The sequence below is a fragment of the Lutra lutra genome, chromosome 1 (genome assembly GCF_902655055.1).
Source record: "Lutra lutra chromosome 1, mLutLut1.2, whole genome shotgun sequence".
Taxonomy (NCBI): Eukaryota; Metazoa; Chordata; class Mammalia; order Carnivora; family Mustelidae; genus Lutra; species Lutra lutra.
The window spans coordinates 84895086-84921645 of record NC_062278.1 but is presented as its reverse complement, the minus strand read 5'-3'; the positions used below and the strand labels follow the sequence as shown (position 1 = coordinate 84921645).

The following is a 26560-nucleotide window of genomic DNA, read 5'->3' as shown; positions in this document are numbered from 1 at the left end:
GAGAACTGCAGTAGTCACATAAATGCTAAAAGAGAATTTTCTTGGAATTCAGACAACTTGGTAGAAACAGTCCATCCATTGCCAAGTACAAGTAAAATATAAGTAAAAAGGACAAAAAGTGAAAAGGTTTTGTTTTCCCAAGAAATTACTACAAATACCCAGTAAAGAAAACTTTCATGCTCAAATTCCCAAATACATCACTTCTATCAGTGCGCAGAGCAATACTGTCTCTTGAAGCTCCTTCAACACTGTATCCTTCATGATCAGACACATCACTCTTGGTCTCTCCACTACCAGAAACTTTACTATTTTCATCAGCTCTGCCCTGGGATATTTGAATAGGAAACTGATAGCTCCATTTACACATCCACCAAAGATGGAAAGTGAAACTTCCACTCTTTTCAAAGGCTATGTGAAATATACAACATTGAGCAAAGTATAAAATGCCAGGACCACAACTTAGTTACATCTGGTACAGAAAGGAAGTGTTACTGTTGTTTTAGCAAGTATGTTACCATATGAACCCAAGGGAATACACCAAAACTTCTTAAGGGCATTAATTAAAATTCCTTAAATTGGGGTGCTTGGGTGGCTCAGTGGATTAAAGCCTCTGCCTTTGGCTCAGGTCATGATTCCAGGGTCCTGGGATTGAGCCCCACATTAGACTCTCTGCTTTGCGGGGAGCCTGCCTCCTCTCTCTCTCTGCCTGTCCCTCTCTCTGCCTACTTGTGATCTCTGTCAAATAAATAAATAAAATCTTTAAAAAAAAAAAAGGGTAAAAAATTAATTAAAAAAAAAATAAAGTTCCTTCAGTAAAGGTTAAAACAGACAATCCTCTAGGTTTGTCTAAACATATACTTATAGAATCCACACTAGATTATTACTTCTCTAATCACAGCAAAACAATGAATTGCCAGATTGTTATATGAACTCACCTTAAACCTCCCTATAATTTAAGTCACATTTCCCCCATTTTACAGCAAATGTAACTGATGAGATCACATCACAAACCAAACTACTGACTTCGATGTTTCTTTTACTAAGATAAGTCACTCACATAAATTTTAGGGAAAAAAATCTTTTTTTTCCCCCTTAAAAATTTTTTTAGGAATAAAGCTTAATGACATTGAATTAATAATTGTCAGGTTTGTCAGGTTTCTTATCCAAATCATCACAGCCCCTCCTGTTCTTTCTTTCTTTTTTTTTTTTTTAAATTTCTAGCCATAGTTTTTTTTTTTTTAAAGATTTTTTAATTTATTTTATTTGACAGAGAGAGATCAGAGAGGCAGGCAGAGAGTGGGGGGGGGGGGAAGCAGGCTCCCTGCTGAGCAGAGAGCCCGATGCGGGGCTCGATCCCAGGACCCTGAGATCATGACCTGAGCTGAAAGCAGAGGCTTAACCCACTGAGCCACCCAGGCGCCCCGCTCCTGTTCTTTCTAAGGCTCAGTACCTCATTTGCTGCAGGGCCCTGGTGGGGTTGGAGCCCATTCGGTCCAATTTGTTAATGAAAGTTAAAAAAGGAACGTTGTAGCGCTTCATCTGACGATTAACAGTCATGGTCTGGCACTGCACCCCTCCAACAGCACAGAGAACAAGGACTGCACCATCCAACACTCTCAGGGCCCTTTCAACTTCTATTGTGAAGTCCACATGTCCTAAATTAGACAAAGAAGTGTGTGAGGGTCTTAAAGTATGAATTTTTATAACAAGCACGATTACAAGCTTTTGTATCTCTCCTCATGACGTAAGTCTTTTAATTAGAATGTGGATTTCTTAAACCACCATTACTGTTTACTCACCATAAGGTCCAGGAGCCCAACTCTTCAAAAAACTATGAGGGGGGTGCCTGAGTGGCTCAGTTGTTAAGCACTTGCCTTCAGGTGGGGTCATGATCCCAGAGTCTTGGGATCCAGCCCCGCATGGGTCTCCCTGCTTGGCGGGAGGCCTGCTTCTCCCTCTCCCACTCCCTCTGCTTGTGTTCCCTCTCCTGCTGTGTCTCTGTCAAATAAATAAATAAAAATCTTAAAAAAAAAAAACAACACAACAAAACTACGAGGGCATGGGCACCTTTAAATCAGATACAGCTTTCAACGGGCAAGAACCTTCCTACTCAAAATTTATTTGAACCGTTTTTTTTTTTACTTATTTATTTGACACAGAGAGAGAGAGAGGACAAACAGGGGGAGCTGCAGGCAGAGGGAGAAACAGGGAGCCTGATCCAGAACTCGATCTCATGGATTATGACCTGAGCTGAAGGCAGTTGCTTAACCAACTGAGCCACCTAGGCGCCCTATTTGCACTCTCTTTTAAGGAAACCACATAATGATGAAGTGCTCTAGGTCCCAGATTTCTCTAACAAGAATTCACAGTCACACTTCTGAATATCATTTGACATTTAAAAATGAGCTGAGACGTAATAAAGAACTAAATGTGCTTTTGTCAAAACAAGCTGCAACAATTAAACTAAGACTTCAACTCACCAGGAGTATCTATAATGTTGATATTGACATCTTTCCACATGGTATAGGTGGCTGCTGACTGAATAGTGATTCCTCGTTGTCTCTCTAGTTCCATGGAATCCATGACAGCACCAACTCCATCTTTACCTTTCACCTAAACACAAGCACAGCAATTCAGAGTCCCCCATCCCTACATCCCAAGGAGGAAAGAAATCTTACTGAGTTGGAACTAGAACACAGATAGTTAACTGATGCAATTTTCAGAGAAGTCAGACCATATCATATTGTGAAACAGAGAAATGATTACAAGTTTTGCCCTCTATTTACTGTCTAACCCTCTTTTCATTGCTCTTCCCAACAACGGCTAACATAGAGCAATCACCTCAGTCTTTGAGCCAACTCCGTTTCCTCCGCACTGTTCCTGCCCACTAGCCTTGTGGTAGTCCATGAGCAGATGCTCAAAGCACACATTTTTCCTTGCTCTATGACATGTGGATTTTGAGGCCTGAGTGGGAAGGAGTCAGCTTTCAAAATATGTGACTTAACAAGATGACCTTCATCTGAAGAAATGGAGAGTTAAGTTACTCAATGATACGGTAATTTCTTTAGAAGACTTTCAAATTAAAAATTTTTTTTTTCTGGGACGCCTGGGTGGCTCAGTTGGTTAAGCCGCTGCCTTCGGCTCAGGTCATGATCCCAGCGTCCTGGAATCGAGTCCCACATCAGGCCCCTTGTTCTGTGGGGAGCCTGCTTCTCCCTCTGCCTCTGCCTGCCACTCTGTTTGCCTGTGCTCGCTCTCTTTCTCTCTCTCTCTGACAAATAAGTAAATAAAATCTTAAAAAAAAAAAATTTTTTTTTTCTGATACATGTATTTTGTAACTATTAACATCATACTATATATAGTTTTAAACCCTTCTTAAACATCTCTCCATAACGTTAAAAAGTATGTAAATACGACTTTAACAGCTGCTTAAGAATATATCATGACGTATTAATTGAAGTATAATTAAGTTATATTAGTTTCAGATGCAGACTTAACATTCCTAAAGGACAATCTACCGAGGATACTCATAGTGATGGTTTCTAGAAAGATTCCTCACAACAACACTGCAAGCCAGTTTGACCTATCTATCCCTTTGTGCTAGGACTTCAATAAAGATCAACTGTAACCATTCTTTTATTCTTTCAGGTTTTGTGATGTTTATTAAATCGTAACTACCATGCTCGAACTAGCTTTGAATCAACCAGGAACCCCACACCTCATGCATCTTTGCAATTCTGCCAGTGTAGAAAAGCACTCGCTCTGTTAATGTAGTTTTTCCAGAATCAATGTGAGCTGAAATTCCAATATTTCGTATCTTTTCATTAGGAATCACTCCTGATGAACACCATCGGCAGACTTCCCAATTAACCTGAAAAAATAAGAGTTCAAATCAATGCACTTTTTATAAGAGATAATGGGCAACTAGAATTGGTCTGGTTGGTATCTTTCCACCAAAGAATCTCAATGGAAATAAAACATCATGTGAGATTGCCTGGACAGGCAAAAGAAGGAATGCCTCAACCTGCAACTCCTGTAACCAAAGGAGAAACTGCAAGAGAGGACAGAAAGGGCATACAAATCCTATAAATAAATCAGAAAAATATACTCAAATAGGCTAGTTAAATAAAGGGGGACAGATACTTTTCCAAATGTCACAGGTTTGAAAATACATGCTGAGGCTAATAAAACCAGTAAGACAACTTCCAACAATTTTAAAAGGAAACACAGTTTTTCGTTTAAATTTTACTTATATTCCCCCTTCTCCCTTACTGTAGTTGACAGCTAGCAAGGATGTTTTCCAACACATATGCTTTGTGTTGTGGTACGGATAGTTCTAAGGGACCCCACAAAAGGTTTCCAATTCCTTCTGCACAGGAAGAATTACTTTTTTAAAAAACTTCATTTCATTTTGGTCAGGTGGGGGTAAGGGAGAACCATATATTTTACCGAATCAATACAATATAAACCTCTCCCTATAGGACTGCAAATCCAAAAGGTACTGCAGCACTTCTGGGGAAAGGGAAACAGAAGAACTTAGAAAAGTTGGGCAAATACTAAATGGATTCTGGTGGACAGGCATTTAGATGAAATCCCATGAATATCAGCAAGCAAAGCAAACGACATCTGCATACCAGGAAAGGCTCAACTCCCACCCCAACCTACTCCACTGTGCAACCCCCGCAAAAGACAGAAATAGGATCAAAGTACCGGGAAGTTCGAACGCCAAAACAAATAATCCAGGGTCTGCCCGAAGAGGGCTGTCCACAGCCCAAGGATTCTGTGCAGAAAAGAGCACTCGATAATGAGTCAGAAGCCCTGGGTTCGATTTTTCAGTTGTTCTGACCGGCACTCCAGTCACTCCCCGCCCCCCCGAAAAAGAGGCTGAAACATAAATCGGTGGCCCGTCCACTACCCCAGGGCACCGAGACGCAGCTCATGAATAACGAGATGTTCAGGTACCGAAAAACTTTTCAGCACTGAGGCACGACACCTCCTACCCGGAGCTCTCAGGAGGTCCCAGAGAAGGCATTACTGTTCCCTAGCCCCGGAGGGACAGCAAGATCCTTTATGCAGTCCCTCGTTTGGTTTCGCCTCGCCGGGCTCTAGTACCTGCCTCCTCTGCCATCCCAGGGTAGCGGCGACCCGCGGGAGCCGCCCGCTCCCCAAAGCCATGGCAGCGGCTGCTCCCAGCAGTCTCATGGCAAGCGCAGAAGTGGCGTAAAGGTGGGGCAGCTGTAGGTCTTCTCAGCAACCTGACCCACATCAAAATGCGTTCAAAGTCACGCCGGCAATCAGTGCCAGAAGAGCGCTTCCGGGTCGAAGGACGCGGAGGAGGTGAGAGGAAAGATAAGAGAGACTTCCGGCCCTCAGAGCCGACCAGCCCCGTCTACTGCCATGGCGCCCTCTATGGGCTTGGAAGAGAAAGTGCAATCGCTCTGGCGAGCTAATCAAGCGTTTGTGTGCCCCTAGGAAGATGGCAACTTTTATTTTTCCTTTTTTTTTTTTTTAATTTTTATTTATTTTTAAAATTTCTTTTCAGTGTTCCAGAATTCATTGTTTATGTACCACACCCAGTGCTCCATGCAATACGTGCCCTCTATAATACCCACCCCCAGGCTCACACAACCTCCCAACCTTTTGAACGTGGTTATTTTGCGTGTTCGGTGTTGCCGTCATGTCTACTTTTGTGTAGGTTTAAAATTTTTCATAACTTTAAAAAAATCTGAAATAGCTTCCTCTCCCCTTTAAAGGGCCTAGAAGGCCCTGCTTGAACAGCCACACCAATATAGCAATGTGGAGAAATGTTTATAACAGAATAAAGTTAAAAAAACAAAATGCAATGTCGCTGTTTATGTTATTACAAATGCAAAAAAATTAATTATAAGACATGACCCGAAGGGCGGCCTGGGGTGGCTCAGTTTGGCTAAGTGACTGCCTTCGGCTCAGCTCCTGACTCCAGGGTTCTGGGATGGAGCCCCCTAGCGGACTCCCTGCTCAGTGGGGAGTCAGTCTCAGTCTCAGCCCCTCACCACTAACACCCCACCCAGCTCATGTTTTCTGTCAAATAAGATCCTTAAAAAGAAAAAAGACATGACTTGAAAAATGAACTGTCCATTATAAGTGTTTTTTCTCATTTCAAAAAGTTCACTGTTGGATGTTAAATGTTACATGTTCAGGCCGTATGGAAGACGGCATCTTTGACGATTCCAGTTAGATCTCTTAGAAGTGTTTTGAGGGTGGCCTGGGTGGCTCAGTGGGTTAAAGCCTTTGCCTTCCGCTGGGGTCAGGATCCCAGGGTCGTGGAATCGAGCCCCACATCGGGCTCTCTGCTCGGCGCGGAGCCTGCTTCCTCCTCTATTTGCCTGCCTTTGCCTACTTGTGATAATATTTGTCAAATAAGTAAATAAAATCTTAAAGGGGGGGGGGGGCGTTTCAGGCTCAGTATGTCCAAAATGGAACTTATCTTCCTCCCCAAAACCTTCTCCTGCAGTCTTTATTTCGAAAATGGAAACCCCGCTCAAGTTGCCCAGACAAAAATGTCACTTCACTACTACTCTTGGACACCTCTGGTCTAACCTGTCAGCGTATGTTATAGGCACCACCTTCAAAAATAGATCCAGGATCTGCCCTTTCTCCCCGCCTCTCAACACTGCCATCTCTCCACCAGATTATAATAGATTTCCTAAAGGATCTCCCTGCTTCGCCTACAGCTCAGCTTATTCTCAACACTGTTAGAGGGATCCTTTTAACCCAGACCTTGTCATTTCTCTGCTGAAAATACTCCATCCAGTGAGTTCATCGTTGCTGTTCTACTTTTGTGTAGGTTTGAAACTTTCCATAACTAAATTTTTAAAAAATTCTGAAGTGGCTTCCCGTCCTCCTCAGAGTAAGTGGCTGCAAATGCCCTACTTCAGCAGCCAAACCAGCATAGCCTTACTTTCCCTCCCTGGTTTTGCTCCAGCCACATTGGCCTCCTTACTGATCCTCATATAATCAGAGACTTTGCTCTTCCCTAGATCCTGTGACAGCCCTTTTCTTTATTTGCAGTAGCCTCATCAGTGAGATGTTCCCTAACCAACTTTTCTGAACCAGCAGGCTCCTCCCTATCTTCTCATGCTGTTTAGTTTTCCTTTGGAGCACTTCTTAGATAGATCCAGACATTTCACATACCTGTTTATTGTCCAGCTCTCCTAATGAGAATGTAAGTTCCATAAGGAAACCGATTTGGTTTTGTTAACTTCTGTATCCCTTTGCATTTGGTAGGTGCTCAGTAAGTATTAAATGAATGTACAAATGAGAATAAGTAAATAGAAATCAGAGTAAATTACAAGGGACAAGAAAAGAAAAATCAAAGTTTCAATGATGAATTTCAAATTTACTTTTCATATGCAATCCATGTATTAATTTGCAAGAAAGGATTTGTAAACTGATTAGAGAATAAATCCATTAATGCTGAGTATACCCAATAAACTTTTGTTTAGACTTTCAAAAATTCAGTCTTTATAAGCCTTTTATGTATTTGCTTAAAATACATAATTATGCAAATGATAATAAAATTAAGGTTACTTTAAAGATATAATTATGTTAAATGAAACAGTATATCTACAACACTAAAACCACTTTAACAAACTAAGCTTAAGTAAGAATTAATGCTCATTATCTTGTGTGTGTATTCATATTTTTCTGTAATTATTATGCTGTTTTTAAAGCTTCTATGTATTTATTTATTTAAGATTTTATTTATTTGCAGACAGAGATCACAAGTAGGCAGAGAGGCAGGCAGAGAGAGAGAGTGGGAAGCAGACTCCCCGCGGAGCAGAGAGCCCGATGTGGGGCTCGATCCCAGGACTCTGGGATCATGACCTGAGCTGAAGGCAGAGGCTTTAACCCACTGAGCCACCCAGGCGCCCCAAGATTTTATTTATTTATCTGACAGACAGAGATCGCAAGAATGCAGAAAGACAGGCAGAGAGAGAGGAGGAAGCAGGCTCCCCGCTGAGCAGAGAGCCCAACATGGGACTCGATCCCAGGACTCTGGGATCATGACCCAAGCCGAAGGTAGAGGCTTTAACCCACTGAGCCACCCAGGCGCCCCTGAATATGTTATTTTTATTAATCACTTTTAATCAAAATAATCAACTTTTCTTTATTCCAAAAGAAAAACTGGAAGACAGAAAACCAAGAACTGTCTAGCTAAATTTTTATGTTATTATAGATTATCTCTGTTAAGGGATGTGTGTGTGTGTGTGTGTGTGTGTGTGTGTGTGTGTGTGTGTGTGTGTGTGTGTGTGTGTTTAGAGAGAGAGCTTGTTGAGGGCAGAAGGCAGAGATAGAAAGAGAGAATCTTAAGCAGGCTCTATGGCCAGTGCAGAGCCCTATGCAGACTGGATCTCACAACCCTAAGATAATGACCTGAGCCAAAATTAAGAATTAAACACCCAAACAACTGTGCCACTCAGGCACTCCTAATTCTGTTAACTTTTAAAGTGGCAAAATACACATATACAATATCATCCAAAACATTTCCACAGTTAATTCATAGTCATTTTATAATCTCTAAGAAATTGGAAACCATCTTCAGTGACCAAAATCTTGTATCAGTTTTTACTTAGAAACTATCCAAGTATGGGGTGCCTGGGTGGCTCAGTGGGTTAAGCCTCTGCCTTTAGCTCAGGTCATGATCTCAGGGTCCTGGGATTGGGCTCTCCGCTCAGCAGGGAGCCTGCTTCCCCTTCTCTCTACCTGCCTCTCTGCCTACTTGTGATCTCTGTCTGTCAAATAAATAAATAAAATCTTTAAAAAAAAAGAAAGAAAGAAAAACTATCCAAGTGTCCAAGGACTAATTTAATATTTTCTAAGCTCTGGAAAAGTTAACTAAAGATTTGGAAAATTACAATTTTAGCTAACACTTTCAGTCATTATAATAAATAGTAGTATAATAATCTTGTAAGATTAAAACCCCTTTAAAAGAGATCTGCATTGTAATTTTATTTAGATAAACACCATTTTATATTTTGCAATCTTACACAATTGATGGAGTCAACAATAACTTATTTGACCTATAAAATCAATATAGGAAATTTGGAAAGCTTAAATCATGAGAAGTTCAACCTTGGTTTTATATAAACTAGAAGATTTTATTAGCATTAATTTATGTAATAAAACCTGGAAGAAGACTATAGTTGACCATATTCATTCCTCTACCCAAATGCACCTATTTATCAGAAATATTTCATAAAACTTTTTTTAAAGTACTTCATAAACCTTATATTCATAATCATTAAATCATATTTAAAAACTCCTCTTTTATCTTGAAACCTTTCTTCTTATAATCATACTAACAAAAGCTATTATTTAAATGCACTTGTCCACATTTTCTATGCAAAACAGCACAAGTAGTTAACAGACTTTTTGTCTTAGACATTTTAGACTATTTGGACTAGATATTCCTAGATTACACATATGCCAAAATGATTTTTTTCTTAATTCATCTTTAAAATTTTCCAAGTGCACGGTGCCTAGGTGGCTCAGTGGGTTGAACATCTGACTCTCGATCTCTGCTTGGGTCACAATCTCATGGTCTTGAGATAAGTCCCATGTCAGGCTCTGAGCTCAACAAGGAGTCTGTTCGTCCTTCTCCCTCTGTTCCTCCCCCCGCTTGGACATGCTTTATCTCAAATCAATCAAAAAATAAAATCTTTAAAAAAAAAAAAATCTTTAAAAATTTTCAAGTGGGAGGAAGAAATTGGAACAGGAAAAACAGTGAGTTAGATGGCATATTAAACATTTTGAGTTTGAGGGTCACATGGCTGGATCAATCAGTAGAGCAGGTGACTCTTGATCTCGGGGTTGAGGTTCGAGCCCCACACTGGGTGTAGAGATTACTGAAAAAAACTAAAATCTTTAAAAATAAGTTTGAGTTTGAGGAAAAATCAATTGCAGTAAGGCAGTGGACAAACAGGAAGTGGTTAGGAGGTCTTCACCAACTAGAGCTAAGGGAGACTTTTATAAAGAAGAGGCAGAAGCAAACAAGGAAAATTATTTGATTTACTGGCTTTAGCTTAAATGGTTGCCTTCTATTAAAAAGTCTAGTTGGCTGTTAGTGATTGATGTCTTTAGGCTTCAATTTCTTAACCTTGAGGCATAACAGGCTTGTTTTGATTTGGTTAAATGGGTTACTAAGACATTAAAGCCATCTCAGTCTACTGGCTTCCTTGTTATTAATAATACAAATATTAAAGTATTCCTATAGAAGTATAATTACCTTCCCTCTTCAAGAAGGGAGGATAAAGTTTAAATATAAACCATACAGTTTATGCTCTATACAGTTTATGTCTCCATGCTAGGCATGGAGACCACTTAAAAAAAAATCTAAAAAGCTCTGAAGTATGGAAATAAAAAGACAGAGAATCTTTTACATAAAGTGGTCTCTTTTAGACAAGTAACACATAGACTCTCCTGAGGTTTTGTTAGTTGTTTTTTTGGTGTCATTGACATTTCAGCAACATGTGAATATAAAGAATTGACATTTACTCACTCTATGTCACATAGTTTTATGAGTGGCCCCTTATGAAGCTCTGTGGCATAAGAAGAAATATATATTTAATTCAATTTTTATTTACTTTCTATGATAAACAAATTGGGATAAAAAATAGCTGTAAATGCTGTAACTGCTATATGTTGCATAGAAGTTATGTAGTTTTAAATACATTTATTAAAGTGTGTTTTCATATTTGAATATAATGATTCAAGTTATCAGTGTAATGATTTAGGCAGAAGAGTATTACAGTGTCTATTCTATTGGGATTTTGCTCTATCAAGTAAATTTATGCAAAAGTGTTATTTAGAATTCAGGCCTTATGACAACTTCCCAATATGTTATTAGTATACCAATGTACGCATAAGAGGAAAATGTTAACATCTTTAATTAATACATGCTCAATTACTTTTTGTTATAAAAATGAATTGACAGGTATGCATCTTATTTTGTAACTAATTACAGGCATGAAACATACCGACTAATAAAATTAACAGGATACAATATGGAAAATAGGAAAGTATAAGCTCAATCACATAGTTCTATTTCAAAAGTGAAAAAAGTAAGATATTAGGATTACAAGGTGATAGTGGATTTTCTGGTCTTTTTTCCTCTGAAACAACAAAAACTTAAGGTTAAGATTTAATATTCTCATAAACTTCAAACTTTTTCTAAAAACAGATTAATGCTTGAATTCTAGAATAAAAAAGCTAAAGATGAATTTTTAAATGGTATAAAAGGGAACTGAATTATTAAGTACCTTGCTCAAGAACACATATCACCTGTCAAAGAAATTTTGAGACAATCAATCATCCAGGTTTACAGAATACCAAATGCATTTTTCTAAATGTCACAAAAAGGCTGAGCAGAGTTTCTCCAAGGACATTCCAACTTTAGAATGTTAACTGTGGAGACAGATTAAGCTGTTTGTGGGAAAGGAGAGCAGAAATATGCTACTTTAAGAAGTTAAAGAGAAAGGTCAATGTAAAGTCTGATGAATGTTAAGAATGTGATGTGGAAAAAAAAGAATACACTGTATAATGAAATTATAAGAATAAAACTCATATATTAGCAATTGAAAATCTCCTTAAAATTCAGAATTCTTTGATTTTAATGTAATTTATCAAAATAACTAATTTCTCATAAAACAGTACTAATATAATTTTGCTTTACTTTTTTTAAATCTTAAGCTAGCTGGCTATATAACACATGAAATCTGATTTAAATTATTGTACCTTTCTTAGCATCACTGTGGTGGTGTGTTCGTGAAAACTGACTATTTTTTAATATTTTACTTTCTTATAACTAATACGTATGATAAAACTAGCTCTACATTCAATCTTAACTATATAAAAGAAAACACAGCCAATAGGAAGATAATTGGGAAAGCAAAATCAGCCTTAAAAATTAGTATGTTTTAAAGAAAAGAGTGTATAGAATGTTTAGCAACTTGAATTGTTGAAAATCAAAGTTTTATTCCTAAAGTATGGACAATATAAAGCTAGTACTTCCAAGAACATTCAGAAGAAAGTTAAATACAGTACTGATTTAACAAGAGATTGGTCTTATATGTATTACCCAGCACCATTACTTTCTCTGTTAAAACAATCAAAACTAAAGAAATCAAATGCAAGGCTATTTATTTTTTGTTGATTTTCACAGGTGATCCTTTGATGTTGAGTTTGTCCACAAAAACATTTGATCTTCTTCCATGTTCAATGGCTGGACTTTGATGAGGTTTCTCCCTGAGAAATACAGTATGAACATTAATACCATTTTTCAAATGGCCAGTAGTTTACTAATCAATACAAACATGATTAAAAAATACTTTTAAGTTTTATCTAAGACTTCCACAATAGCTTTGAAAAACATATGGGAGATTATTTCATTCACATTTAAGAAAGCAACAGCTGCTTTCCTGAGATAGATTTAACTGTTTAACCACGCCATCCATCTGACTGGCAGCCACTAGCCACATCATTTACATTTAAATTAATTAAAATAAAGTTTAAAATTCAGTTCCTCAGCTGTATCAGCCACATATGAAGAGTGGTTCAATAGCCACATGTGTCTAATGGGTGCCATATTGGACATTACAGATACATAACATTTTCACTATTACAGACAATAATTCCAGAAAGGGCTATTGGACAGTGCTGGTTTACAGGAAATGCCACGGACAGGGCCACAGATTTACGGATCATCTATAAAGAGCATGCTTTCTCTAACAGGGTCCTTATTTCATAGTCAAACTTAGCACTGTATTTTTTTTTTTATCAATAGAGTTTCCAAACTGAGACAAATATTGCCTGAAAGTAATATGGAAGCTAATTTTCTACAGAAAGTTTAGGGCTCTAAATTCCTAAATAAGTATTTAAAAATAAAAGATCCTAGCTCATGAAATTCTGCACAAGGCTTCTGATTTACTTGATAGCCACTTGTCCACCGCTGGTTCTGTGAAGCCTTCCACCTTCTGCAGCAATCCTCCACTCTCTTAAGGCCTAGAATAGATTTCTATTTTAAGGCCTGGTGAGGCCTCTCTCTCAAGTGTAAATTTAATAGGAACTAGGTATTGTTTTCCATTTTTTCCCCCAGAGAACCAAATTAAATTCTAACTCTAGAATATACACTGAATGTACAAAAACCTCTATAATCTTTTTTTTTTATTTTTTTATAAACATAAAATGTATTTTTATCCCCAGGGGTACAGGTCTGTGAATCGCTAGGTTTACACACTTCACAGCACTCACCATAGCACATACCCTCCCCAATGTCCATAATCCTACCTCTGTCTCCCGACCCCCCTCCCCCCAGCAACCCTCAGTTTGTTTTGTGAGATTAAGAGTCACTTATGGTTTGTCTCCCTCCCGATCCCATCTTGTTTCATTTATTCTTTTCCTACCCCCCATACCCCCCATGTTGCATCTCCACTTCCTCATATCAGGGAGATCATATGATAGTTGTCTTCCTCCAATTGACTTATTTCGCTAAGCATAATACCCTCTAGTTCCATCCACATCGTCTCAAATGGCAAGATTTCATTTCTTTTGATGACTGCATAGTATTCCATTGTGTGTGTGTATATATATATATATATACATATATATATATATGTATATATATATATATAATCTCTTCTTTATCCATTCATCTGTTGATGGACATCTAGATTCTTTCCATAGTTTGGCTATTGTAGACATTGCTGCTATAAACATTCAGGTGCATGTGCCCCTTCGGATCACTACGTTTGTATCTTTAGGGTAAATACCCAGTAGTGCAATTGCTGGGTCATAGGGTAGCTCTATTTTCAACTTTTTGAGGAAACTCCATGCTGTTTTCCAGAGTGGTTGCACCAGCTTGCATTCCCACCAACAGTGTAGGAGGGTTCCCCTCTCTCCGCATCCTCACCAGCATCTGTCATTTCCTGACTTGTTAATTTTAGCCATTCTGACTGGTGTGAGGTGGTATCTCATGGTGGTTTTGATTTGTATTTCCCTGATGCCAAGAGATGTGGAGCATTTTTTCATGTGTCTGTTGGCCATCTGGATGTCTTCTTTGCAGAAATGTCTGTTCATGTCCTCTGCCCATTTCTTGATTGGATTATTTGCTCTTTGGGTGTTGAGTTTGCTAAGTTCTTTATAGATTTTGGACACTAGCCCTTTATCTGATATGTCATTTGCAAATATCTTCTCCCGTTCTGTCAGTTGTCTTTTGGTTTTGTTAACTGAAAAACCTCTATAATCTTAATGGTGTGGTTTCAGCACAGCTATTCCAAAGGTAATCCCAAAGGAGGCTAATGTTTTGGGAAAATTCTTCCAAAATATCTAATACCTAATATAGGTGCAAATAATGTTATGTATTACACAAGTATCTAAAAATGCTTTTACCATCGACTTGTCAGGGGAGTTTTGTTAAGCCTTTCAAATACAGCCCCTCCTCCCTTATCAGATCTCTAGATACCAATATCTTACCTGGCATGAAATGTATAACTCCTCCTACATCCAGATTAAAATCTGTTTTAAGAAGAACTACATTATAATATTTCACTTTTTCTTAAAAGCATTTTAGCCCCTGTCTTCTGAAGCATAGTTTGCTAGTGAGTTACTAATCATGCAATCTTAAAATATTATTGGTTTTTAGATACAAATTCAAATTTGTGTGGAATGCTCAGATAGAATATAAAGTCATTACATCCTTCAAAAAAGATACTGTTGATAGAAACAACGGATGTTACTCAAAACTTCCTGACAGAAGTAAAATTACATTACTTTTCTTCTAATTCTTGTTAAAAAAATATAATTTGTTTTAGAAATAATTTTACCTTCTTTTAAGCTCTCGGCAACCTGAATTCTCATGACCAACGCTTCTCATCCTAGGGTTTTCTACATTGCGCCACTGTCCCACTGGTTTGTACTTCAAAATCTCATTTTGCCACTCATCATCAAAAGCATGAGCATCACCTACATTAAATATCAAAATAAAGAGGCAAGTATTAATATATCAACTGTCAGTAGTTGCCGTGGCTCCCACATACTTGATTCTGGCCTTGTGCTTCCCTCAGCCTAACCTCAAGACAGAGGCAGGGAACTGCCCCGAATATAAAGGTCTTTGATTCAGAGTACTATTTCCATTTTTTTTTTTTTTTTTGCCTATTCCTCTTTTATTCCTATTCATAATTTGGTTATTGATGATCTGGTTTTTCATGTATCTGTCTGCATATTATGTTATTCTACCCAATGAACCCTTTGACTCAATTACACTGACTTACAGTCTTTCTTCCTGGGTCACCTTCCTGCTCTGTACTTGGGTACTTCTCCTATAACGAGCACTTCCTATTAACCTCACCGTTTTCCTGCATAACTAGGCCTACCTCACAAGCTTCTGTTGTCAGTTTCCTAAGACAGGTTACTCATCTCAACTGTCAATTTGTTATGAATTAGGCAATCTAACTTCGATTAACAATAGGTAAATGGTAATACTTGTTCTATCAGACGGCCTTTATAATAATAATGTGTTCCCTCACTAAATTTTTCTTCAACATTTTAATTACTGTAAGTACTCTGTATATATTTAATTATGACAAAACTATAAAGGTTAAAATTAAAGGTTAAGATGTTGTAGCTTCCATCTCATTGCATAAAAATAACTTTGTCCAAGGCAACCCTAAGAGAATTTTTTTCTGAAATGATATGATAGTTTAAACCATTTCCATTTAAAAAATTTAAAGAGACAAAACACTTTTACTCAAAATACTTTTGGAAAGTAGAAGATGAGTTTAACCTAAAAACTACAATGAGAAGAGTTTCGACACTGGAAAGACTTAAATGCATTGAGGAATGAATATAAAATCCAGATAATGTAAAGATGTACTTGAAATATACATGATATATTATCTAATACAACAAATTAAAATCTTATCTATACAAAAACTGAAGTGCCCAATAATAAAGAATGAATATAAAATCCAGATAATGTAAAGATGTACTTGAAATATACATGATATATTATCTAACAATACAAGAAATTAAAATCTTATCTATACAAAAACTGAAGTGCCCAATAATAATGTTTTAAATAAATTATGGCCCATTCACAAAAACTTTTAGGTAACCATTTAGAATGTTTTTGAAAAACAACATCATAGGTAACTGTTTTCACAATTATAATGGTGAATTAAAATAAGCACAATATAAACTAGATAGTAAAATACTAATTTTTAGAAAAAGTGTATGTGTTTACATATACATAAAATCACTGGGAAGAAATATACTAAAACTTGAATAGTTGTTTTGGATTGGGATTATGGATAATTTTAGTTTTCTTCTTTATTCTTTTTTACACTTTTCAAATATACCTTAGAAAAACGTAAAAACTCATTTTGCCTACTGGCAATCTTACTAAATGACAATTCAAAAGATTCCAAAAATAAATAACATTACCAAAAAAAATCAGTATAAAAAACAAATCTCTATAAAACAATGAAACCCCAATTTTATTACTTTGATAAGGTCGTCCCTGGTAGTCTCCACACATATTATTCATAAACTACCTCAAAATGACACCTTATGGAATGTTTCTACAAAAAACATTCATCAAGTTCTACCAGTACAGCTGCTTATTTTAAGAAGAAGAATACTATTTTCTGTGACAACTTACTTTCATTCATATTGATGAACTCTTGATTGACCTCTTCATCTCCAGTCTTGTTATTCTTTGACTTTTTAATGACATGAGCTCGGTCATGAAGATGATGACCAACAGCCATTTTTTCTAGCCCACTATCAGAATCTCTCATTGCTTTCCTAGTTTCCTTTATCTGAAAAAATGAAGAAAATAAAAATTAAAATTTATTATTTAAATATATAGAGAATGGATATAATTCTCACTCCTCAGGACCTATTTACTAATAGAGGTTAAGACCATAAGTCTACAGCTCTAAAAACACTGGGTACTACTTAGTTCCACTACCAACTTGCAGTAGAATTGTGGTAATAGTTCTCTGATATTTTCCGAACTGCTTAAAATTAATGTCTAGGGCAAATAGAACCAATACAATTTAAACTTTTTCTAAGTCGTAATGAAATAGTATATCAAATAATTACTTAATTATATAAGACTTAGTGCCTTCAACAGTGTCTTAACAGTATCATAGTTGGGAGTACATCCCTATAAGTAAGGGCAACTGATTATTCAGCAGTCATGTTGATCAGCTTGAATCTCATAGCTCTTACATATCAACTCTATGGGTTATGAGAATATTCATGATAGCCAAAGACTATTAATATTAGCATATTAGCATGGTTATTATTATTAGCATGGTTTGCTGTGGGATGTCTACAATTAAACTGTTTACATTTAAGATGTCACTTACAGCAAGTGAAAATGAAAATGTCTGCACTATAACAAGAGCATCATTAAAAGTTATGCCCTTATATGTAAGAGCTACTCACACCCAGTAAACAGGCAAACCTTTTTTTTTTTTTTTTTTTTAAACTATAAGTACTAATGAGGAAGTGTAGAAATGGGAACTCTCATACCAGGCTTTGTGGGAGCCAACTGTTTCAATCACTGTGTGAGAGTAACTTAGTAATTTTTACATAAAGATGAAAGCACCCACCTCCTACAAACCAACAATACCGTTCCTAAAACATTTGCCCAAGAAGACATGTATAAAGATAAGTAAGTGAAAAATCAGAAATACCTAAGTATCAATCAACAGAAAAATAGATTAAAAACTGTGGTATATTGATATTTTGGATAATATATAAAGTAAAAATAAATAAATAGAGCTGCATATATGAAGCTGAATAAATCTCAGAAGTATATGCCTGAGCAAAGTCAAGTTGCAGAGGACACATGTAGCATAAAACTACATAAAGTTTAGAAAGCCATAAAATAATTCATTATATTATTTACGAAGCATACATAAGTAATAAAATTATAAAAACACACACGAGAATCATAAGTTTGAGATACAAGAAAATGGTTCTTTTGTGGGGAGGGAGTGAAAGGGAAAAGGAACCAGGGAGGAATAGTGTACTGAAAGCTTTAACTGCATCTAGTATTTTTGCTTAAAAAGAAAACAAAACAAGAGAGAACTTAAAGCAAATAGAGAAAAATGTTATGATTTGACTAAACTGGGTGGAAGGAATGTGGGTATTTATTATATTATTTTCTATATCTTTTCTGTATTCTTGAAGTATTTCATGAGTTAAAAAAGATTCTTTTGCTTCAGATATAAATTGAAAATAGACATTTATTTCATGAGACAAAGACTTCTTTTAGTGTCTACTTACCTGGTCAACATGTAAAGATAAGAATAAACATCAATAGATATTTACATGAAAAAAGGCTCTGAGGTGGGGGTGGAAGGGAGGAAAAAAATGCCTTAAACTAAGTAAATACAGTTAGCATTATTGTTCTTCACAGTGATATGTGTCTTCTTCCCTCATCTCTACCCCCAGAATACCAGATCAAGCTTTCATAATTAAAATCAAATACAGATGACCTATCAATCCACAACTTTATAAAGCTCCAAGAATGCTCAGAAAATACTTACTCCTCCTGGAGCCCTACGGGTTTGAGTTGAGGCCTGGAAAACCTTTGGGGGTTCATCTCCTACTTTGGAATAAGTCATAACTGAGGAAGAACTAAATGAATGTCCATTTGGATCCACTGAAAGGTGACCCTAGAGGGAAATATAAATTTTAAGTCCGGAGAGTTTAGTCAAGTATGAAGAATTGACATCAGATGATTCAAATAAGTAACAACACTAGTTGAAGTACTACCAAGGATACCATACTATCAGGATGGTATATCCAAATGGCACCCCGAGGAAGGACCTCATTTCCTTCCATTTTAGGTACCAATTCTTACTCTGCTTGTGAGGAATAATAAGTGACACACTCAGAGATCCTTAAGTCTTTGTGATCAAAGACTTGCAGCTTAGATTTAAATATAGATGCTATGCCCTGAAGCCTATGATGCTTTTATAGTCAGTGGTTGACCCCTGTGTGCAATTTTGCCAATGCTGAGCCAATCAGCCATACACCAAGTAGTTTCATACCTCCTGTGGGTACCAGATTGCTAGATTATGAAGATCATTAATAATGCCCTAGATTTGGACATTCTGAAATGGTCCTTAGATTCTAAACTAGATGATTAAAATGAGTCTTCTTCATATTGAATCAAGTTAATTTTTTGATGTTAATATTGTGAGTAGAAAAGAGTATCAGTACTAGTTTATAATTATTTGAACTCTATTGATATAATCCAATGCCTAAACATATTCCTGAAATTTCTGTTTTCAGTTTTTTTAAAGAAAATACTAAAACTTAATTTCCTAGATGCCACAAAGCTTTTTAAGTAGACAAACTAAAAATAATTAAAAAGTCTAAATACATATAAAAATATTCATTTACAATAGTGACCTTCAGCAAGATAAATGTTTTTTGAGGTTGTTCTGTTTTTTTTTAATTGTGTAAGTTAACGCTATTTTTCAAACTTGTAGGTTGTGAAATCAATTTGTTGGATTGTGACCAGGATTTTGAAAATATGAGCTAAAACAGAAAATATAAGCACACACTGTAAATAGTATGATCATTTTGTCATACAACTTTTGTTTCAGGTTTTTTAATACAGTACACAAGTATTATGTACTGGGTCATACTGTTAAGATACATTTTTTAGTCACTGTGGACCATGATTAAAAAAAGTTGAAAGCCACTATAATATAGGGTACCAATAACTGAGAATAACATTCTCATCAATTTTTTAGTACTTACAAAGTTTCTTTGTAATTCCTGCATACTGTTTCGCATATTTAACATCATTCGGTCCATTGCCTGAAAAGGGTTGACATCTGTACGCTACAAGACATTAGGAAGTATGTTATTAACTGTAAGTACAACACAAAAGAAGCAACCTTCCCAAAACAGCTGAAAAATTTTTTTTCTTGATTTACGCAGCGGGAGCTCATGCAGCAATCGGCCAGGCAAAGATAATTTAAGAACTATACAAAAAAGCAATTTGTTAAAGAAAAAATGGAAGCATATATAAAATCTCAAAGAGCCAACATTTAAATGATTAGGGGGTTGAACCACTGTAAATACATGCATACATATATGTGTATATATACACACATGAACATATAAATATAAACACACATTTACCAACTTTCTCATAACAAATTTAGTTAATATTTAAATACTGAGCAGTGTATTCTGGGCTGGGACAATTCTAGCATAGACTAGTTTTCAAGTTTTTCCTTCTTCCTTCTCAATATCTCACCATGCAAATCAGTAAAACTTGGGTATAAGATACCAATGTCACTTCCACCAGTACAACACAGCTGATAGAAACTGCCTCTGAGGTCTCCAGCTCTCCTTTACATCATAAGAGGTTCCAAGTAATAGAGGTTAATTCACTCTACTGTAGGCCTGGAATTTGCTGCCTACCACAGAAGGCTCAGTAGAACATTCCCTTGAGGCACCGCATATGCTTCTTTAGAAAAGTAGTTAATTCCTCTAGCACTGTGGTTTCCTAGTCAAGACTGATTTTGACTCCCAGGGGACATTTGTTAATATTATATTCATTTTTGTGTGTCACAACTGTGGAGGGTATATAACTGTAATCTACTGAGTAAAGGTCAGGGACCCTCTTAAAATCCTACAAAGACTAGGACAGCCCCCCTAGAACAAGAATTATCTAGCCTAAAATGTCAGTGGTGTCAGGGGCTGAGAAGCTCTGCTCTAGAAAAATCTGCTATTGATTTTAAGTTTTACTGTTAGAACACTCACAAGAAATTTAAAAAGTGATGCACACATTTTAGTGCGTCACCTGATGCATTGTTTACTATTATAAAACAGAAGGAGTGTTTGATTCAAGGAATTCCTCCACTCAAACGGCAGTCTTTTAAATCCTGTAAGGCACTGTAGTTCAATGCCCGTATTTCAACCCCTCTAGAGATTCTTTTGCTGTATGCCAAGCTGGGACTCAATAAAGAATTATCAAAGGCCTGTCTATGTCCCTGCCTTCCTGTGGGTTTTATTATTTGTAACAATGGGAAACAGATGGGAAAACCAAATTCTTCTTTAGAACGGGCACTTAACACCATAAAGAAGAACAAAGGCACATTTAGGAGATACTGATATCTTTGGAGCCACAAAGAACTGCAATAGAATAAATCTGCATTTCAGAGATTCAACACAATTCAGGAAACATTCTGAATGCTTTGTTTCATCACCAGGTTGAGAAACCAGGGCTATATAAGAGATACAATTCACGAGAGTTGGAAGGGCTAGCCCAAATAAGAGGAGGAAGAGAAGGAAGAAAAGATCAGATGTTAAGGTATATTCCGCCCTTTCTTCAATTCACTATCAAATCAGCCATCCCAAATCCATCTGTACTTGCTGTGGGGTGGCCCAACACCTTGGAGTGACAAAAAGTATGGGTACAATTTAGAGCTAAGATTCCAGTGGGCTCCTAAGGCCTTTGGGAACTTTGTACACAAGCTCTTCTCTCTCCCTGAATGTTTTTATCCTGACTCTCAGCATAGTTTCTTCTCATCATTCCAGTATTACCTCCTTAGAAAGGCCACCTGCAAAAGTAATCTCTGCTTCACTTCCCATCTCTCATTATATTACCCTGCTTCATCTCCTTCATAGTACTTTGAAGTACTTTATCTGAAATTATTTTGTTGTTTATTGCCTGTCTTCCCACTGTAGAAATCATCTTTGTGAAGGTAGGGCTATTTTTCTGTCTTATTCACTACTATATTCTCAATACTTTAAAAATAATTCCCTTGCAGGGGCACCTGGGTGGCTCAGTGGGTTAAGCCTCAGCCTTCGGCTCAGGTCATGATCTCAGGGTTCTGGGATTGAGCCCCGCATCGGGCTCTCTGCTCAGCAGTGAGCCTGCTTCCTCCTCTCTCTGCCTGCCTCTCTGCCTACTTGTGATCTCTCTCTCTCTCTCTCTGTCAAATAAAAAAATTTAAAAAAAAAAATTCCCTTGCACATAAGGAGGGCTCAGTAAATATTTGCTGAATGAATGAACAAATCATCTCTAGCTTGGCTTAAACGCATATATCCAATTGTTCACCAGATAAATCCACCTGGACATACTACAGATGCCTCAAATACCCAACACCCCAAACCAAAATGATCTTTTGACCGCCCCTGCTCTCATATCTGTACTGTATGAATGCACTGCTCCTTACCTCAGTGGTATTTTCACGTAGCTAATTCTTCATGCCAAAAAGTAGGCATAATACTTTCCTTTTCCCTCTTTACTGTCCTTTCAACCCAGTAAATCCCTAAGTTTTACCCATTTACCTCTTTAACAATTAGATGAGACACCATAGCCACTGCCTAAATAGAAGCCATACTAATATTTTCCAGAACACTTTAACTACTGCAGTCTTTTCTAATCTTTCCTTCCCTTAAAGGCACAATAATCTTTCAAAAATGAGAATGTGCTTCTATTACTACTTTGGTGAAAATTCATCAACTGCTTCCGCTATTCTTAAGATAATGTCTAAAGTCCTTACCAGGACCAAAAGAAGTCCCTGGTTACCATTCTATCTTTATCTACTCTCCAACTCATGCTCCAGGGCCAAGTGATCCGAAATATCTTTGAGCTCCCTAGCCGCTAAGTCTATGCATGTGCTGTTTCTTCTGTGTTTGAACACTCCTGGCTAACTCCTATTCATCATTAAGGTTCCAGAAATCTCTGATAAATCTCCACACCATCACCCTACCACCCCAAAAGGTCTGGGTAAAAGGCTTTCCTCTATCTGTGCTTCCATAGCATGCTGAACTTCCTGATCGTTTTACTGATAACTCTGGCTATAACTGGTTTTTTAATTTGTCATTCGTCCCACTGAAACTCTGGTCGGAAAGGACAAATGTGGTTCATCCAACTTTAAGGAGACAAATGATTCAAGTCTAACACAGAAGAAACTTTTTCATAAGAGCACAGATGCATCCATAGGAAATGTTCCAAAGTCATGCTATTCTCTGCTACTCCTCAGGCTGCTTTTCAGTGTATTAGAAACTAGCATCACAGAAAAGAAACAGGAGTGGGAGAAAAGCTGGTTGTAGACGAGCCATACTTGGATGTGGGAAAGGAAAAGCAGCACGCACAAACTAACTTTAGAGTCCTAGAAAGAGAAGACAATCTGAGCTTCTCCAAATGTGCTCCTCTAGCTATAGTTTGGTGCTTTTTCATCTTTTAGAAAGTCATCATAAATATGTGAAAATGTCCAAACTTTCAAACATACTATGGGGATCCCTTTTGTAAATCAAGTAAATTTTTATCTATTAAAATGTATTTTTTCTTTCTTGGAAGACTGATTTTATCTATGTTGATATGACTTAGTTCAGAAAAAACATGCCTGAATACTCTAAGATTAATACATAAAACAGGTTTCAGTACAAATTCCAAAAAGCTATTTTGAAAATAAGTGAAACTGCATGCCAATTCACTTTTGCTTGAGTTAATGAAAAATAAATCTTTGTCAGAAAATATTGTTAAAATGGTTTGTGTCTCATGATACGAACCATACCACCAAAACTGCCAAAAGGCACAAGAGAATTCACTGCCTAGAAAAAAAATCCAGTTAATTTTGGTTGATATTTATTATATAATAATCCCTGAAAAAGAAATGTACTATATAATCACATAGTTCATAACTTAACAAAGTTTTAAAACCATTTAATAAAAAAATCCTCAAAATATATTTTAAAAAACTAACCACTTATTATTCGTCATAAAGCCTGAGTGGAGCATGGCAGATAAATAGGGAGACCATATACCACTTTTAAATATGACTACTGTAGTATTTACCAAAGGCAGTTGAATTTGCTACAGATTAAGACAAACATTTGTCAAAGGAAATACAATTTCACACTAAAATTAATTAAAACATAAGGTACAATGATTAATATTCTCATATTTCCTTTGCTCAACTATTCTGTATTTTTAAGAGATGAGTTAATCTTGCTCATAACTGATTAAAAATAAGCAATTATTTACATTAATAACATTTCAAAAGTAGAAATATTGGGCAAAAAAATTAATAAATATCTCCCAAGAACTAATACATAGAATAAAAAATATAGACTTCAGAAAGGATCACACACAGATTTAAAAATATGTAGGGTCTTTGATAGGCAAAAGAATGTTAAGTATAATAGGTGGAATTATCTAATAGTTCACAAATTGTATTCCTCAGTAGGTAACAGAGAAGTAAAAATAAAATTTTAGACATACATATACACATATTAAAAACTTTCATTACTTGGAAGTTTCAAATACTGAAAGTAAAATTTAAATTTTGGGGTAAAGGGTATATATAAGGTTTTACCATCATTCAGTGATACTTTTCTCCTTTGTAAATTATGCTGAAAAATAGAGAAAACTGTATATATATTAAATTTTATAATAAATTATATCAAATTATATATATCTGTACTATATATTTAGAACAGTAATCTCCAAAGTGTATTATTATAAGTGTATTATCGTCAATACTATTTCTTTACCCTTTTCACTGAAAATAAAAACATTGTAGATTCACTCTGGCACCATCATTCAATCTAAATGTTAGATGGTCACATGTCATACCGTGAATTATAAACTGCTTAATTAAATATATTTACAGATTAAATTATCTAGTTTTAGGGGCGCCTGGGTGGCTTAGTCACTTGGGCAGCCAACTCTTGATTTCAGCTTAGGTCATGATCTCAGGGTCATGAGATGGAGCCCAACATCAGGCTGTGCGCTGGGCATGGAGCCTGGTTAAGATTCTCTCTCTCCCAGGGCACCTGGGTGGCTCAGTCGGTTATGCGTCTGCCTTTAGCTCAGGTCAAGATCCCAGAGTCCTGGTATTGAGCCCTGAATGGAGCCTCGAATGGAGCACCAGATAGGGCTCCCTGCTTAGTGGGGAGTCTGCTTCTCCCTCTGTCCTTCCCACTCTCGTGCTTGCTGCTCTCCCTCCCTTTCTCGAATAAATAAATAAAATCTTAAAAAAAAAAATTCTCTCTCCTCCCCTGTCTGCCTCTGCTCCTTCTCCCCTAAAAAAAGGACAAATGTCAAGTAATGGACCAAAACTAAAGAAAAAAATTATCATGATGTCTATCTGAAATACATATTTTCATCCACTATGCTTAAAAGCAGCAGCATAATGGCTCACTGCTTAATGAAAACAATCATTTAAAAACTTATAGTTTAGGGCGCCTAGGTGTTTCAGTCCATTAAGTTGCAGACTCTTTCATTTCAGCCTCTTCATTTCCTCTCAGGTCATGATCTCAGGGTCCTGGGATCCAGTCCTGTGTTCAGCACAAGGCTCCATACTGAGTCATCGCTTAGGATGCTTAGGATTCTCTCTCTCCCTTTCCCTCTGCCCCTCACTCCACTCATGGGCACATGCACGTGCTCTCTCACAAATAAATAAGAAAATTCTTTAAAAAATTTAAAAAAACTTTACAGCTTCACTAGAGAGAGAGAAGCTTTCTATGAATTTTTATTAAAGTTTAAATGGACTAGAACAGCTAGCACGCTCAGAAAGTCTATTGTTCTCTTGGCTGTGCTCTTTTCAAATAGCAGCAGTCTTTCCCATCTTCTGCAGTCAATTTTTAATTTCTGTTTCTACCTTCACATCTAACTGAACTTAGAAAAGTTCAGGTTGGCATAGAAGTCTTTTGTTGTTATTGTTTGTTTGGCTAACTTTTTTTTTGTTTTATTTTTGCTATTACGTTTAGTCTTTCACATTTAGACATACACATATCAAATATATCATACCCTATGGGATAAAAGGAAAGCCATTTCTCACCAGTATAAATTATAAAATGAGTTTGGCTAAAAGAGAGGCTGAATGTTCCTTGAAAAATCTGCTGTAACTCTGCTATAAATCTTTATTTTAAAAATTATTACTGCCCTAGGACAATACTCAGTATTCCTGGCTGGCAAAGGGTCTTCATACAGTTTGAAGAAGAAAAAAGTGCACTGATGTTAGCATTCTAAGACGGTTGATACGATATAATGTCTTTTTCCATTGGGAATAAAATTGTCACTTTTTCCTTCTTCCACAAAAGCTACAAGTAGCTCATTTATGCACATAAATACAAAGTACTATATAGAGCCCTACTTCTGCCTTGCTATGCTTATAGCAAACAGACAAAATATTTCAATTCTCACTGAAAGATAAAATTTCAAAATGTCTTTATAATTGGCATTTCTGCCCTCCCTGATAATTTGTCCTTAGATCTTAATTTTAGACTTTTATGGAAACTGATAGTCCTAAAAGAAAAAAAATACAGATATAAATACCACTATTCACTAATTGAAAGAAAACAAATTGGAATATGAATAATCCATACTGGAATAATAAGAAAAGGATTGTGAAAATTTCATTCATATAGTAAATCTAATTTTATCCATCAAACTTCTTAGGACTATTTGAAATATTCAGTCTCTCTTTTAGCCAAAACTCATTTTTTCTGTATACTTATAATTTATACT

The 26560-nt window shown here is 36.4% G+C and overlaps 2 protein-coding genes across 7 annotated transcripts in view; both read right to left on the bottom strand.

The window, feature by feature from the left end:
- GFM1 (G elongation factor mitochondrial 1) overlaps positions 1-5324 on the bottom strand; it is a 44695-nt gene extending 39371 nt beyond the window's left edge. The window contains exons 1-4 of the mRNA XM_047728873.1: positions 5113-5324; positions 3719-3871; positions 2481-2613; positions 1451-1655 (exon numbers count right to left, since the gene is read on the bottom strand). Of these exons, the coding sequence (XP_047584829.1) occupies positions 1451-1655; positions 2481-2613; positions 3719-3871; positions 5113-5202 (581 nt within the window). The 5' untranslated portion in view covers positions 5203-5324. The remainder of the gene's footprint in view (positions 1-1450; positions 1656-2480; positions 2614-3718; positions 3872-5112) is intronic.
- Positions 5325-10910: 5586 nt separating this feature from the next.
- Positions 10911-26560, bottom strand: part of MLF1 (myeloid leukemia factor 1) — a 35452-nt gene continuing 19802 nt past the window's right edge. The window contains exons 3-9 of one of the 6 annotated variants that reach the window (XR_007127236.1): positions 23599-23640; positions 19825-19908; positions 18600-18728; positions 16697-16856; positions 14862-15000; positions 12968-13041; positions 10911-12285 (exon numbers count right to left, since the gene is read on the bottom strand). Coding sequence is in view for 5 of the 6 variants with exons in the window: in XM_047728868.1 (XP_047584824.1) it covers positions 12180-12285; positions 14862-15000; positions 16697-16856; positions 18600-18728; positions 19825-19908; positions 23599-23640 (660 nt within the window). In the remaining variant the exon portion in view is untranslated. The remainder of the gene's footprint in view (positions 12286-12967; positions 13042-14861; positions 15001-16696; positions 16857-18599; positions 18729-19824; positions 19909-23598; positions 23641-26560) is intronic. The other 5 variants (XM_047728868.1, XM_047728870.1, XM_047728869.1 and 2 more) reach the window with 5 other exon arrangements.